The sequence below is a fragment of the Rhincodon typus genome, chromosome 7, assembly GCF_021869965.1.
Source record: "Rhincodon typus isolate 14 chromosome 7, sRhiTyp1.1, whole genome shotgun sequence".
Lineage (NCBI taxonomy): Eukaryota > Metazoa > Chordata > Chondrichthyes > Orectolobiformes > Rhincodontidae > Rhincodon > Rhincodon typus.
The window spans coordinates 71,796,201-71,811,781 of record NC_063338.1 but is presented as its reverse complement, the minus strand read 5'-3'; the positions used below and the strand labels follow the sequence as shown (position 1 = coordinate 71,811,781).

Genomic DNA, 15,581 nt, shown 5'->3' with positions numbered 1-15,581 from the left:
ATCAAAAATCACTGTTCATTCTTGCCCCATGAAAGAAGCCACTTTGATGTTGTAATATTCCTTGGTAATTAATACAATTTAGAATGTAACTCCCCAGGGCAGAAAATTGGTGCCATGCATCCATACATTTCAAGCCTCCAGTCAAACTCCAAATAATCTATTTTTTAATTGAAGAAATTTTGATACTTCTTGTGTGAGAAAATACAATAACAATGCAATATAATGGAGAGATTGCAGGATTTAGTTGGAGAGAGGGATCTGGGGGACCTGGTACATGAATCACAGAAAGTTAATATCCAAGTGATTAGGAAGACAAATGGAATGGAATGTAATGTCAGGGCATTTTACTGCAACAATGTAAGGCATTGGTGAGGCCACGTTTGGAGTACTGTGTACATACTTGGTCTACTTATTTGAAAAAGATGTTATTTTACTGGAGCAGTTCAAAAAAGCAGGTTCACTTGACCCATTCAAAGGATGCAGGGCTTATCACATGAAGAAATGTCGAACATGTTTGGCCATAATCATGGCACTTATCAAAATGAGAGGTAATCTTATCAAAACTTATTGTGTGAAAATGTAAAACCAGAGTGCATAATCTCAGAGGAAGGTGTCAACCAATTAGAACAGAGATAAGGAGGAATTTCTGTTCTGAGAGGGTCATTCATCTGTGAAATTCTCTACCACAGAGGGCTATAGAAGCCAAGTCCTGAAGTATATTAACGTTTCAGATAGATTTTTAGTTGGTAAGGGAATCTACTGCTTTCAGGAAAAGGCAAGGATACTGGAGTTGAGGTTTATCAGATCGGCAATCAGATTATTGAGTGGTGAAGTGGAGTTGATGGGCTGAATGGTCTGTTCCTGTGTCTTATGGAAAAATGTAAGAACTTGATGGGCTTGGATCGGGCAGATATTGAGAGAATGTTTCCTCTTGTCAGTGAGGCCAAAATGGAGAATGTGGTTTGGAATAACATGACTCCCTTTAAAGATAAGATGCATCGAATGTTTTTCTCTCAAAAAGGTGTGGTATTCTCTGACTCAGAACGAAGTGACAGTCACATAGGCCAAAAAAATTTATGCAATGTTAAGTTGATTAAACCTTTGGTAGAAGGTAGAGTCAAATGTTGTGGTACAGAAAGCAAAGTGAAGCTTAAACAATTGCCAGATCAGCCATGATCTTACTGAATGATCGAGTAGATAGAGGACCAAAACTGTTTATTCCTTTTCATATATTCCTGCGGGGCTAAGTAAATAACTTTTAAGCATAGCTTAATAACAGAACGTAAGTAAGAGTAACAAAAGCAAAATACTGTGTATTGAAATCTCAGAGCAAAACAGTCAATACTGAAAATACTCAACAGGTCACCCAGCACTTGTGGAGAGTGTTACAATCTGGTGAGAAGGGTTGAATTGGCCCCTTTTGTTTCAACCTTCTTGTTTGGCCACAAAAAAAGTTTAAGTTCTTTTATAGCATGAGGCTAGACTTCAATCGAATTAAATGTTGTTGACTGATTTTTACTAAGTAAGGCAGTAAGGAGCCAATCACAAGTTTTCACAAGAGTGAAAGAAAGAGTGATTTTATAACCTGTTAAGTTAGATGCACACGGAATAGTGTCCACAACTAAATGAAGATTTTTTTAAAAAATATACAGTTGAGAGTCCTTTAGGTGTCCTTAAATTGTAAGATTTAAATCGAAACCATGGGAAGGATTGAGTCCTTTTCTTTGTTTAAGTGTGGATGCAGAAAAATGGAAGGGCCGTGTTTTTGTGGGCTGTGTAGCTTTCCAACATGATTCTTCTCAGGTCATTACATATGCATGTATGGGTTAAAGAAGCAACACATTTTAATGATGTCTCCCTAAATGTTTTTCTTAAGAAAAAGATGCCATAATAACTGCCAAAATCAACCTGGATAGAGGTCAGCACCTGTGGGCTTGTCAAAAAACTTTTCTCCACTGCCACAAGAAGTGAATGATCTTTTTCAGTCTATGGTTCACTCCATGCTTCATGCTCCTTTGAGTCTGAGTTAGCATTTTAAGGTTGCCACTAAAAAGGACTGTTGCACAGCAAGTTGGGTGCCAGACATCTCCATCTGATGCCTCGTGTGTAATCAATGTCCATCACTTCATTGCAGCAACCAAATAAGCATGACTGCCACTATATTTCATAGATCATAGAATCCCTACAGTGTGGAAACGAGTCCTTTGACCCGACAAATCCACACTGACCCACAGAGCATCCCACCCAGACCCATTCCCCTATACACATCCCTGAACACCATGGGCAGTTTAGAATGGCCAATCCACCTAGCCTGCAAAACTTTGGACTGTGGGAGGAAACCAGGCTACTCACAGATCTATTTGGGTTGATACTTAGAATACAAAGGGAGCTATAACATTCAGCAGCTCATTCACTATCAGGTTGCTGATCCTTCATTACAACTCAGAGAATGTACACATCTGACCGATCTCACCGAAGCTTCGGATGAAAAAAAAGGCACAACCCCAAAAGATGGCCTTTTAAGTTGATCTCCTTTTTGAGTTCAACCTTGCTTGCCTCCACTGGTCAGATTTGCTCGCATCAACCAATGTGGCACATGGCTGACTTGCTTGGGGAGGTTTGTTGGCCAGGTGAGGCTTCACCCCTAACACTGTTACAGTATGTTTAAGGGGAGAATGTAAAACAGGAACAGAATGTAGTTCTGAAGGAAGTACACTGGACAGAAAATATCAACTCTGTTTTCGCTCCACAGATGCTGCAAGACCTGCTGAGGTTTTCCAGCAATTTCTGTTTTTGTTACAGAATGTAGAGGAGAGATGGGTAGGCGTGTGAAAGTGTTGACTGGCTTAATTGACTTTGGAGAAAAATGTTAATTTCAGTTCAGGTTCCCACTTGTCTCATCTGCCTTCGGCGTCATTAAAAACTTTGCCAACTTGTGTAGGTCAGGTAATGCCTTGTAATCAATTTAAGTCAGTATTTGTTTTCCAGTTTTAAAACCATTTCAGTCCATGAAAGTCTTAGGTATTAATTCATGATGGAATTCAAATTTCAAGTGTTTAACCCTTTGTTGTAGAAATTTGTAAATAGAAGTATATGCTTCTGTACAACAAGAAATCCTGAGGGAAAAATGTGACTTATATTAATTATCGCTGACATTATTAACCATATTAAAGTTAGCTGAAAGATACCTGAAGAATACAAACAAAAAGCCTAAACAGCTCCCAAGAAAGAGCTAGTTGTTTTGGTGATTGCAGTATAATTAAACGGAGCTTCACAGTTTATACCTATTTTTGATTGCTTACATATATTTTTGGATTTCATTCACATCATTAAAGAGAAAGCTAACTGATTTCCGTCACTAAATGCTGTTGTTAACATTGCAGTTATAATCAGAGAAAGATAAAATTGCACCTTGTCATTTCTTAATCATTGCATTGCAGAACCAAAGAACGAACTGTTCCTGTTTTACGGAAAAGGACGTCCGGGAATAATTCGAGGAATGGATATGAATACAAAAGCAGTTGATGAATATATGATACAAGTAGAAAACCTTGTCAATCCACGAGCTCTTGATTTCCATGCAGAAACAAATTATATCTACTTTGCTGACACAACCAGCTTCTTAATTGGACGACAGAAAATCGATGGCACAGGGCGAGAGACAATCCTAAAAGATGGTAAGTAAATTGAAATCCTCATGGTGCTTGTCTATGATGAGACATTTAGATCTCCATTGGTATATGCTATACATCAAGTTTTCTACAATACTTGCAAATTCTTTTTCATATAGTGTAGACTAACAAACAGCATTTTCCATTCTATTAGGCCAAGCATGTGCTTGGAGCTATCGTGAATGACAGAATTTTAACTACTCTATTCTTTTTGCGTTAAAAGAGATTGTCTTAGCCATCAAGTGAACTTTTTCTCTGAACAATCTCTTCAAAACATAGAAACATCTCAGTAAGGAATACAGACAAAATTCCAAAACTTTATTATTTAATAAATAAATAGTGGTTTAACTCTGTGAAGTTGAACTTAACAATGTAATGATTTCAAATGAATTATTCCTGGACAAGTCAAATCGCAATTCAGATCTGACGTTTGGCCTGATAGTTCATGTCATGCTTTTATTTTGGTATTAACCATGTGATCTTGCACTCAAGCATAAGCAGCAAAGCTGCAGATTTGGTTTTAACAATAGCACAGTTGTTTATTTACAAGAAATGAAAATCAAAGCAGAATCATGAAAGCTATTTACTTATAACACAAACATTAAATCTTTCAAAACATAGAATAGAATAGAATAGGTCACATCTACAGAGAATGTATTCACTGAAGCTTCAATTCCTAGTCTCAAGAATCAGATAGCTTCTTCCTGACCCTTCATACATCTGAACTTAGACTTTCTCAGCTTCAAATAATCCTTTCAGATTCTTAAACAAACACGTCTGGTCTGGAAGTCTAAAGCTAAATTCCTTACTGGAGTAACCTATTTCTTAACAGTTCCAAATTATCTCCCTTCAAAAGAAACAATTGTTTTACACATCCAGCTTTAGCCCAAGACCTCTGCAAACCTGTCTATCTGAAATTAAAAATGTTTTCAGTAATATGAGTGTTACCCTAATGCACTGTACCAATTAATCTGTGCCTATAAAACTTTCTCAATGCAAACAAATTACCATTAGCCTCTCGTTCACTGTTTTTCTAAAAAACAGTCATCATGACTACAGAAATACTTCCAAACTATTTAATTATATAAAATAAAGTTAATATATAACATTAATATATTTCTATAAATATAATTAATATATAATATTAATATATAATATTTTAAATAATTATATAAATTATTTATTTCCATCATGGACACAAATCAAACTCACGTTCCACTGGTTCAAAACCCTGAATCAAAAATATATTGTGCTAAAATATGTTTGAATCACAAAAATACCATGTGATATTTTAATGTATTAGAGTCATGGAGTCATAGAGATGTACAGCATGGAAACAGACCGTATGGTCCAACTCGTTTGTGCCGACTAGATATCCTAAATTAATTTGTCCCATTTGACAGCATTTGGCCCATATTCCTCTAAATCCTTCCTATTCATGTACCCATCCAGATGCTTTTTAAATGTTGTAATTGTACCAGCCTCCACTACTTCCTCTGGCAACTGATTCCATACATGTACCACCCTCTGTGTGAAAAAGTTGCCCCTTAAATCCCTTTTAAATGTTTCCCTCTCACCTTAAACCTATACCCTAAGATTCTGGAGTGCCCTATCTTGGGGAAAAAACCTTATCTATTTACCCTATCCATGCCCCTCATGATTTTATAAACTTCTAGAAAGTCACCCCTCAGCCTCTGACGCTCCAGGGAAAATAGCCCCAGTCTATTCAGCCTCTCCCTATAGCTCAAACCCTTCAACCCTGACAACATCCTTGTGAATCTTTTCTGAACCCTTTCAAGTTTCACCACATCCTTCCTATAGCAGGGGGACCAGAAGTGAACACAGTATTCCAAATGTGGCCTAACCAATCTCCTGTACAGCCGCAAAATGGGAGTGAGGTGGTTTATAAAGAAATGCGGTCGATGGAGTGTAATTGCGGACACTGAGATGGTTTGAGGTGTGTATACTTCAATGCCAGAAGTATCAGAAATAAAGCGGATGAACTGAGAGCATGGGTCGGTACTCGGAACTATGATGTTGTGGCCATTACAGAAACTTGGGTAACTCAGGGAGAGGGATGGTTGTTGGAAGTTCCAAGATTTAGATGCTTTAAAAGAAATAGGGAGGGTGGAAAAAGAGGTGGGGGGTTGGCATTGCTAGTCAGGGCGAGTATAGCAGCTACTGAAAGGCAGTTCGAGAATGATATGTCTACTGTTAAATTACAGATGGAATTTAACCCTGAAAATTGTGAGGTGATTCATTTTGGAAGGACAAACTTGAAAGCAGAATACAGGGTTAACGGAAAGATTCTTGGCAGTGTGGAGGAGCAGTTTGGGTTGATGTCAGGAACAAGAAAGGAGCAGTCACTTTGTTGGGGTTTTTTTACAGACCCCCTAATAGTTGCAGAGAAGTAGAGGAGCGGATTGGGAGGCAGATACTGGAAAGGTGCAGAAGTCACAGGGTTGTAGTCATGGGTGACTTCAACTTTCCAATTATTGATTGGAAACATTTTAGTTGTAATAGTTTAGATGGAGCGGATTTTGTCCAGTGCGCTCAGGAAGGATTCCTGACACAGTATGTAGATAGACCAACACGAGGAGAGGCCACTTTGGATTTGGTGCTTGGCAACGAACCGGGCCAAGTGTTAGACCTGTTGGTAGGAGAGCATTTTGACGGTAGCGATCATAACTCTGTTTCTTTCACGATAGTCATGGATAAGGATAGGTACATACGGCAGGGTAAAGTTTACAATTGGGGGAAGGGTAATTACAATTCAGTTAGGCAAGAACTGGGTAACATAAATTGGGAACAGATGCTGTCAGGGAAGGGCTCCACAGAAATGTGGAGATTGTTTAAGGAATGCATACTGCATGTGCTCGATATGTTTGTCCCTAGCAGGCAGGGAAAATGCGGTCGAGTGAGGGAGCCATGGTTCTCGAGAGAGGTTGAACGACTGGTTAAGAGGAAGAAGGAGGCATATGTAAGGTTTAGGAAAAGAGGAACGGAAAAGGCTCTAGAGGGATACAAGTAAGCCAGGAAGGAGCTGAAGAAAGGGCTTAGGAGAGCTATAAGGGGGCATGAGAAAACCTTGGCAGAAAGGATCAAGGAAAACTCCGAGGCTTTTTACACGTATGTGTAGAACAAGAGAATGACCAGAGAAAGGGTAGGGCCGATCAAGGATTGTAAAGGGAATTTGTGCACAGAGCCTAAAGAGATAGGAGAGGTCCTTAATGAATACTTTTCTTCAGTATTCACAACTGAGAGGGACCTAGTTATAGAGGAGGACGTTGTGAAACAGGCAAGTAGGCTATAGGAGGTTGATGTTAGTAAAGATGATGTGCTAGGAATTCTGAGGAAGTTGAAGATAGATAAGTCCCCCGGGCCTGATGGGATTTATCCAAGGATTCTATGGGAAGCGAGGGACGAGATCGCAGGGCCTTTGGTGATGATCTTTTCGTCCTCACTGTCCACGGGTATAGTGCCGGAAGATTGGAAAGAGGCAAAAGTCATTCCCTTGTTCAAAAAAGGGAACAGGGATAACCCCTGAAATTACAGGCCAGTTAGTCTTACGTCAGTGGTGGGCAAATTATTGGAAAGGGCTCTGAGAGACAGGATTTATGATCACTTGGAAAGGTACAGTTTGATTCATGATAGTCAGCATGGATTTGTGAGGGGTAGATCATGCCTCACAAACCTTATTGAATTCTTTGAAGAGGTGACCAAACATGTGGATGAAGGTAGAGTAGTGGATGTGGTATACATGGATTTAAGTAAGGTTCCCCATGGTAGGCTCATGCAGAAGGTAAGGAGGCATGGGATAGAGGGAAATGTGGCAGATTGGATTCAGAATTGGCTGACCCTTAGAAGACAAAGGGTGGTAGTGGACGGAAAATATTCAACATGGTGCTCAGTTATGAGTGGTGTATCACAAGTATCTGTTCTGGGTCCTCTTCTATTTGTGATTTTTGTAAATGATTTGGATGAAGAAGTGGAAGGGTGGATTAGCAAGTTTGCGGACAATACGAAGGTGGGTCACGTTATGGACAGTGCGGAGGGCTGTTCTAGGTTACAAAGGGACATTGATAGAATGCAGAGCTGGGCTGAGAAGTGGCAGATGGAATTTAACCCTGAAAATTGTGAGGTGATTCATTTTGGAAGACAAACTTGAAAGCAGAATACAGGGTTAACGGAAAGATTCTTGGCAGTGTGGAGGAGCAGAGGGATTTTGGGGTTCATGTTCACAGTTCCCTGAGAGCTGCCACCCAGGTGGATAGAGTTGTTAAGAAGGCGTATGGTGTATTAGCTTTCATTAACAGAGGGATTGAGTTCAAGAACCATGAAGTTATGCTCCAGCTATACAAAGCCTGGTTCGGCCACATCTGGAGTATTGTGTCCAGTTCTGGTCACCTCATTACAGGAAAGATGTGGAAGCGTTGGAAAAGGTGCAGAGGAGATTTACCAGGATGTTGCCTGGAATGGAGGGAAGGTCTTACGAGGAAAGATTGAGAGAGCTAGGGCTTTTCTCTTTAGAACGACGAAGGATGAGAGGTGACTTGATAGAGATGTACAAAATGATCAGAGGTATAGATAGAGTAGACAGCCAGAGACTTTTTCCTAGGGTGGAGGTAGCTATTACGAGTGGGCATAGTTTTAAAGTGAGTGGCGGTAGATATAGGGGAGACATCAGAGGTAGGTTCTTTACTCAGAGAGTGGTCGGGGCGTGGAATGCATTGCCGGAGCAGGTAGTGGAGTCGGCCTCATTAGGGGAATTTAAGCGACTATTAGATAGGCATATGGATGATAGTATAAGGTAGGGGTGGAGGTTAGATGGACCTTAGGATTAGAGTAAAAGTTCAGCACAACATCGTGGGCCGAAGGGCCTGTACTGTGCTGTACTGTTCTATGTTCCAACATGATCTCCCAACTCCTATACTCAATGCACTGACCAATAAAGGCAAGCATACCAAATGCCTTCTTCTCCATCCTGTCCAACTGCAAATCCACTTTCAAGGAACTATGAACCTGCACCCCAAGGTCTCTTTAATTGGAAACGCTCCCCAGGACTTTACCATTAAGTGTATAAGTCTTGTCCTGATTTGCTTTTCCAAAATGCAGCACATCACATTTCTCTAAATTAAACTTCATCTGTCACTCCTGTATCCAGTTCTGTATCCAAATAGCTAGTTTACCCTGTAATCCATGTGATCCAACCTTGTTAAGCATTCTAGTTTTGTCTGACGCCTTACTGAAGCCCATCTTGTCACGTCACATCAACCACTCTTGCCTTCATCAATCCTCTTCATGAAAAATCTCAATCAAGTTAGTGAGACACGATTTCCTACTCACAAAGCCATGTTGACTATTCCTAACCAATCCTTGCCTTTCCAAATACTAAATGTTAATGTGGTGTTCTTAGCAACCAGCTGCAAAAAAAATATGAGAACTATGGATGGATTAGTCTCTTAAGAAACCTCCGACTGAGGGAGAGTACAGATGAAATATAGCCCATTCTTCAAATAAGGCAATGGTGGAGCAGACAGTAGACCTCCTGGAAATGAGGCTCTACTCCTTGAATGAGTCTGGGTGTTGCCCTGTGGTATACTTCCAACAGAGTGTGCCCAATAACACTAGTGCATCCTGTGCTACCTAACTGGAGCAGGCAACAAGGATATGTGATGGATATTGAGGAACTGGGAAAGTAGGAGCAGCATTTTGAAGGGGAGTGTGAGGAATTTGGCAGAAGAGACATCACCTTGCGTATGACAAAGTGTTGCTGCATTGACACTTGATTCCATTAGATGTGAGCTGAGTGTGGTGATTACTCATTGAATTAAAAATACTTGTTGTGTAACATGTAAGTAGTTTGTTATATACCAGGAGCAAAATGCAGCTTCCGCATGCATTTGCTGTTTGGAAATAAAAGTGAATGTTAAAATCTTTTGAAAGCTTCCCTGCATATGATGGCCCTGCATTTGATGATGATAAGCTTGGCTACAATAGGCATTGGGAAATGCTTTACATGGAATTGGAGGGGCTACAAGATAAAATGTGCCTAAAGACCAATGGGTTTTGCGGCCTAGTGCTTAAACAGTAACTGCGGTAGCAATGAGCAGTTCAATGTTCAAGGAGGTGCCTCGTTGTGCTGCCTTTGAGCTGTGAGAAGTGAACGTTTCTAGTTATTGTCTCACTATGTTGATGGTGAAGGACTACTCCAGACTGCCAATATTTGGCTGTGAGCATAGCTAGGGTTCAATGGTGGTGCCACAACCAAGAGTGGTGGTCTGTTCCAGGATATTCTTATATTGCCATGGAATTCCAACCATTGGGACAATTGGGCTAGCATTGGATAAGAAGGGGTCTATACTGGCAGGTAAGTTCTTCATGATGTCCTTTTGGGATAATCTTGTACAAGCTCATTTAGAGAGAACCCCTGTGTCTCAAATAATCATGATGACTGTAATTGGTTTAGTGATTTTCTGAAGCACTCAAAGATAATAAATCTATTGCCTGTTACTTGGTACTGATAATGAGACATGGACACCTCAAAATTTGTTGATGCCATGCTGAACACACAAACTTAAACTGGGCACCTAAGTGTCTTCTATGATGGGCAGATGTGACTAAATATTATGTACTGAACATGCAGACACACTGGCTGCCGATCATAGAGTACACTTAGGAGCCTGTAGGCTGGAGGTTTCCATGCTCCATACCTGAAACATTTACTCATCCTTTGAGTATGTAAATCAAAAGTTTAATCCTATTTGAAAACTTCTTCATGAAATTGGGTATCTGACTGCAACCAATGTGGAAATTGTACATTCAGGATGCCATGCAAATAATGCCTTTACCAGTGCTCACAAAGTAATTTTTTTGGGAAAGGTTTCCCTCACAGCAGTTCTGATCACCCTCCCTCTTGATCACCCATTCTCTGCCTTCCCTCCTGATCATATGACCTTCCCTTCTGGCATTTCCTCCCTCCTTTATGATTAACTCTTTCACCTCCCTGGATCTATCTGAGGGTCACTGCTGGGAGGGAAGCATCTCAACCCAATTCCATTCCCTTGGAATTGTCAAGCTGCATCTTGATGTGTTTGGCATATTAATTAGCTGGAAACATGCTGCTCAGGACTAAGTCCCAGCCATGGTTAGACTCAGGCCTTTGGTTCCTGCTGCATGCTCACCATGAACCACATAATAGATGGTTCTATCTATCAATATCATGTCAGAAGCTGAGTCTCGCTATATACAATTATAAGACCTATCATCTTCGAATAAAGGTTTATGTTTGCTGAGAACCAAGAATCCTGCAATTTTCATCAACCCCAATGCAAGATACGCCTGAAATAAAATAACAAATGTGTTTATGATTATGTAATGCACCTTAAAACTATATATGCACTATAAATTTAAGCATGTTCCTCAAGATTCATAATTCTTGTGGTATTGATCATATTTTAATGAATGACACTGAAAAAAGATGTGAAAACAGTGGTCAGACTACTATCTATTCATCAAGGTTACTTTTAACTCTCTAAGCCAGCTGCAGTGAAAGGGATTACCTGATCATTTACCTCATTGTAATTTGTGTTTGCTGTGGATAAAAATGACTGCTGTGTTTTCCAATATTGTAGCAGTGACTACACTTCAAAAATACTGAGCTTGTAAGACAATTTTGGCCATGCTGAGGCTATAAAATGTGCAATATAAATTCAAGCTTGTGCTTTATCTCACGCTTCGTAATTTGAAAACTGCTGCAAAAGAAACATTAAAAAAGAGGCATCACTAAATAAATAATAAGGAAACAGAATTGCATAGTTCTGCTCACCCCATCATGTATACTGCCTTTCTTAATTCCTTTTCCACTTCTCTTTCCATTCTCTTGTTAATTTTTAATGATTCATTAACCCATAGTATCATTTATTGCATTTTATTTTGAGGAAACTTCACTTTAACCTCTTCATTTCCTATCTGTAATTTTATTGATAAGGTTCAGGGCAGCATGGTGGCTCAGTGGTTAGCACTGCTGCCTCACAATGCCAGGGACCTGGTTTTGATTCCAGCCTCGAGCGACTGTCTGTGTGGAGTTTGCACATTCTCCTTGTGTCTGCGTGGGTTTCCTTCGGGTGCTCTGGTTTCCTCCCACAGTCCAAAACATGTGCAGGCTAGATTGATTGGCCATGCTAAATTGCCCATAGCATTCAGGGATGTGTGGATTAAGTGGGTCATGAGGGATGGGTCTGGGTGGGATGCTCTGAGGGTCAATGTGGACATATTGGGCCAAAGGGCCTGTTCCCACACTGTAGGGATTATGTGATATGTAATAAAATTATACTCAAAAAATCCAAAAGGAGACTTGCAGCCATAAAAGAGGAACGTCATAGGATCAGAGATATGGCCAGTCCATCCCAACCATAATTTTATATATTCTATCTGGAATTGAGTGTCAACAAATTAATTAAAAAAAACAAGTGACACTTTGCCTGCATGTAGCACAAGAAGCGAGCAAACAAAAGGGCCAACACTGTGGCTCAGTGGTTAATGCTGCTGCCTCACAGCACCAGGCACCCAGGTTTGATTTCACCATCGGGTGACTGTCTGTGTGGAGTTTGCACATTCTCCCTGTGTCTGTGTGGGTTTGCTCCAGTTTCCTCCCCCTGTCCAAAGGATGTGCAGATTAGATGGATTAGCCACAGGAAATGCAGGGTTACAGGGTTAGGGTAGCGGTTTGGGTCTGGGTGTGATGCTCTTTGGAGAGTCACTGTGATGCTCAATGGCCGAATGGCTACTTCCACACTGTAAGGATTCTATGATTCTATGAAAAGGAAGAAATAGTGAATGACTGAAGTGATTCATTACATCCTACATTGATTTAATATGGACAGGTCCTTTTAAGAACACTATCAACCATAATTTTTTTATAATTATTGCGCTAAATACCTTCCAGATTGGTACTTAAATTGATTTAAATGTTTCTATTAAAACCCTTGAAAGGAACTGTCATGGAATATTCTTGGAGTATTATTTATTGGTGGATGAACATCTGCCAGTGAGACTCGGCCATTAACCTTTTTAATATTTATTCAAGGCCTAGTTAGGAAGAGTTTGCCGACAGAACAGAGAATTATGATTTGCAAATAGAGATGTACACTAGACAGAGAAAAAAGGCAAAAATGGCAAAAGTGGCACTTAATGGAAATTGGGCAAAATGAGATGAATAAATGTAATCATTTAGACTTTAGATTGAAAAGTGAAAAAAAACCCACTGTACTTTAAGCATGAAAGACTAGCCTGACTGCTTCTACTCAAAGAATTGTAGAACACTGGATGCTTTGCTTTAAGAAATGGTTGAAGACAGAATTGATAGGGAAGGATACAGGAAAGAATTCAGACCAGCCAAATTAGTTTTGACGTCCTTTAGTGAAGAGCTGGCATAAACACAATGGGCTGAGCAATCTGCTGGAGAAATGCTCAGCAACAGCACAAGAAAATTGGTGACTTTTCCCACTTCATCAGGGTAAGTATCACGATTATATTTCTGCCTCCACACACTCATTTTGTCTCTACTACCGCACATACCTCCCATCAAGGCTTTTGCTCTACCAGGCAACATCTTCCTTTACTCAGTCTCATCCAATGCAACCCACCTATCCTATTAACACTGCATCTCCTTTGTGATATCTACACACTGAATTGGAACACTTATCATCTTTCCCCTAGTAATAACATCTGTTCCACCTACTTACGCCTCACTCAATCCCTCCCTGTCTCTAATTCCAGGAGAAAATAGCTGGCAATGTGTCCAAAAAAAGCCGAACTGGTGGTGGAGTTCCCAACATTCTATTCCTCACCCACAATGAGAAGAGGATCGGGTCATGATCAGCAAGGCTGGTGTGGGAACTTCTACCCTTTCATCCCGGCACATCTCTTTTGTCTGTTTTGAAAGTACCAGCGAGATATTCATGATCTCCATGTTTAGAGGATGGTGCTACAACACTCCAGCTCTGAGGAGGAGAGCACAGATGCTTCAGATGATGCACCAGTAAGGCTGCCTTGTGCACAATGTATCAGATCAGATACTGAAACCCTGGTGGATTTTATCTGAATTAGAATTGAAAACTCCTGCAGGTGAGCACTTCGCTACTGAGTCTCTGTAGCTTCCTGAGGAAGAAACGTCTAAGTTCACTGGCCCTTGGAAGACTACCAGAGACCAGACACCTACTCAGCCCCGTGCAGGCAAGGATCCCATCAACATGCACAAGCAGACACAAGAGCAGCAGACAGCTTGTCAGGGACACTGTACATCCTGATAGAAAGGTTGCAGTACTGCAGTAACATGGTTGGGACCCTGCTGCTTCAGGTGTGCAATTGTCTGGCTGCATCCATGAATGGATTGGTGGCCTCCATAGAGAGCTAGGACCTGCAATCTCACAGCTTGCTGGATATATGCACTCCATCAATCTAGCATTGGTAAGCAACAACGGCAAGTGACGGGGGTTAAGGGACCTTGACATCACTCCAGGTGCCACTTCCTCACAAAAAGCCAGTAGGCACTCAGCTAGAGGAGGAACCACAAACAGGTACTCCCAGAAATCACCATTCAGGACATTCCAGAGTTGGCTGGACCTGCACTCTGCTTCTCCCTCCCTTAAGATTGAGGATGGTGTAAGAAAGAAGGTAAAGAAAACAAAGGACATAAAGGCGGCACTAGTGACACTTCAATGAAAATAAGTTCTCATGTTTGTAATTATGTTTTCATGAGCTGTATGTAGGAATATCTGTCTAACCACAACCATAACATTGAAAATACAGAACCTAGCATCTTTCGTGCTGCCCAAGTGCATTAGTTGGGTGATACCTGCAGTTGCAAACATTGGACTGTGCCTAAGCTCACAGAATCATAGGATCCCTACAATGTGGAAACAGGCCATTCAGCCCAACAAGTCCACACCGTCCCTTTGAGAAGCACCCTACCCTTTCCCTGTAACCCTGCCTTTCCCATGTCTAACCCACCTAACTTACACACTCCTGGACACTATGGGCAATTTAGCATGTCCAATCCACCTAACCTGCACATCTTTGGACTGTGGGAGGAAACTGGAGTACCCAGTGGAAACCACGCAGACGCGGGGAGAATGTGCAAACTCCATACAAACAGTCACCTGAGGCTAGAATCGAAAAATGCTAACCACTGAGCCACAGTGCCCCCCCCCCCCCCCCACACACACCCCCCCCACCCCCCCCCCGACATTGTTCATGCTGGGTGTCCAAGATGGAAGCCTGAAGGAGAAAGTCGCAAGCTGGAGTCAACAAGTACCCACTTGGACTTGAAATTCTTGGCATCAAAGTTCTATCCAATGAATGGGAGAATGGGATAGTGCTTATCAATGACAGAAGATTAAATAATAATGAGGATGAAAGTGAACAATAATCCCTGTTAATAGCCTCTAATCACTCACAAGCAAGAGTCACATCTTGAAATCTGGGAATTGATTGAAAAATGTGGCTTTGAGAATATCTCATCTGATTTTCCCAAATGTTTCTAGCCATCTTCTATATTGTTTAAGGACTGGGAAGATTCCACCCCCTGGTGAGGAAACCATGTTGACTAAAAGCACATGACAACTCACTTGTGATCTCTTTATGTTCAGTGAATTGATATATAAGGCTGGAGGAAATGAGCAGCTATGTTATCATAAATTTAATCACAGGAAATGAAGTGAAAGTTAAGCAGTCAGCTTTCATTTCTTGAGCTTTTATCTGTCCTGACATTGTTAATAAATGCTCCAAAAGATGCAATGATTACACAGGGAGGCAGGTGTGAGATGGAGCCAGGTTCACAAATGGAAGAAGAGAAGTGTTAGTGGCCACTGGGAGCTAGAAAGTTTTAAGGCAGACTGATTAAATGAC

At 40.9% G+C, this 15,581-nt stretch overlaps 1 protein-coding gene across 1 annotated transcript in view; it reads left to right on the top strand.

The window, feature by feature from the left end:
- LOC109911043 (low-density lipoprotein receptor-related protein 1-like) overlaps nt 1-15,581 on the top strand; it is a 1,753,343-nt gene that overhangs the window by 858,037 nt on the left and 879,725 nt on the right. The window contains exon 11 of the mRNA XM_048599379.1: nt 3,441-3,677. Within this exon, the coding sequence (XP_048455336.1) occupies nt 3,441-3,677 (237 nt within the window). The remainder of the gene's footprint in view (nt 1-3,440; nt 3,678-15,581) is intronic.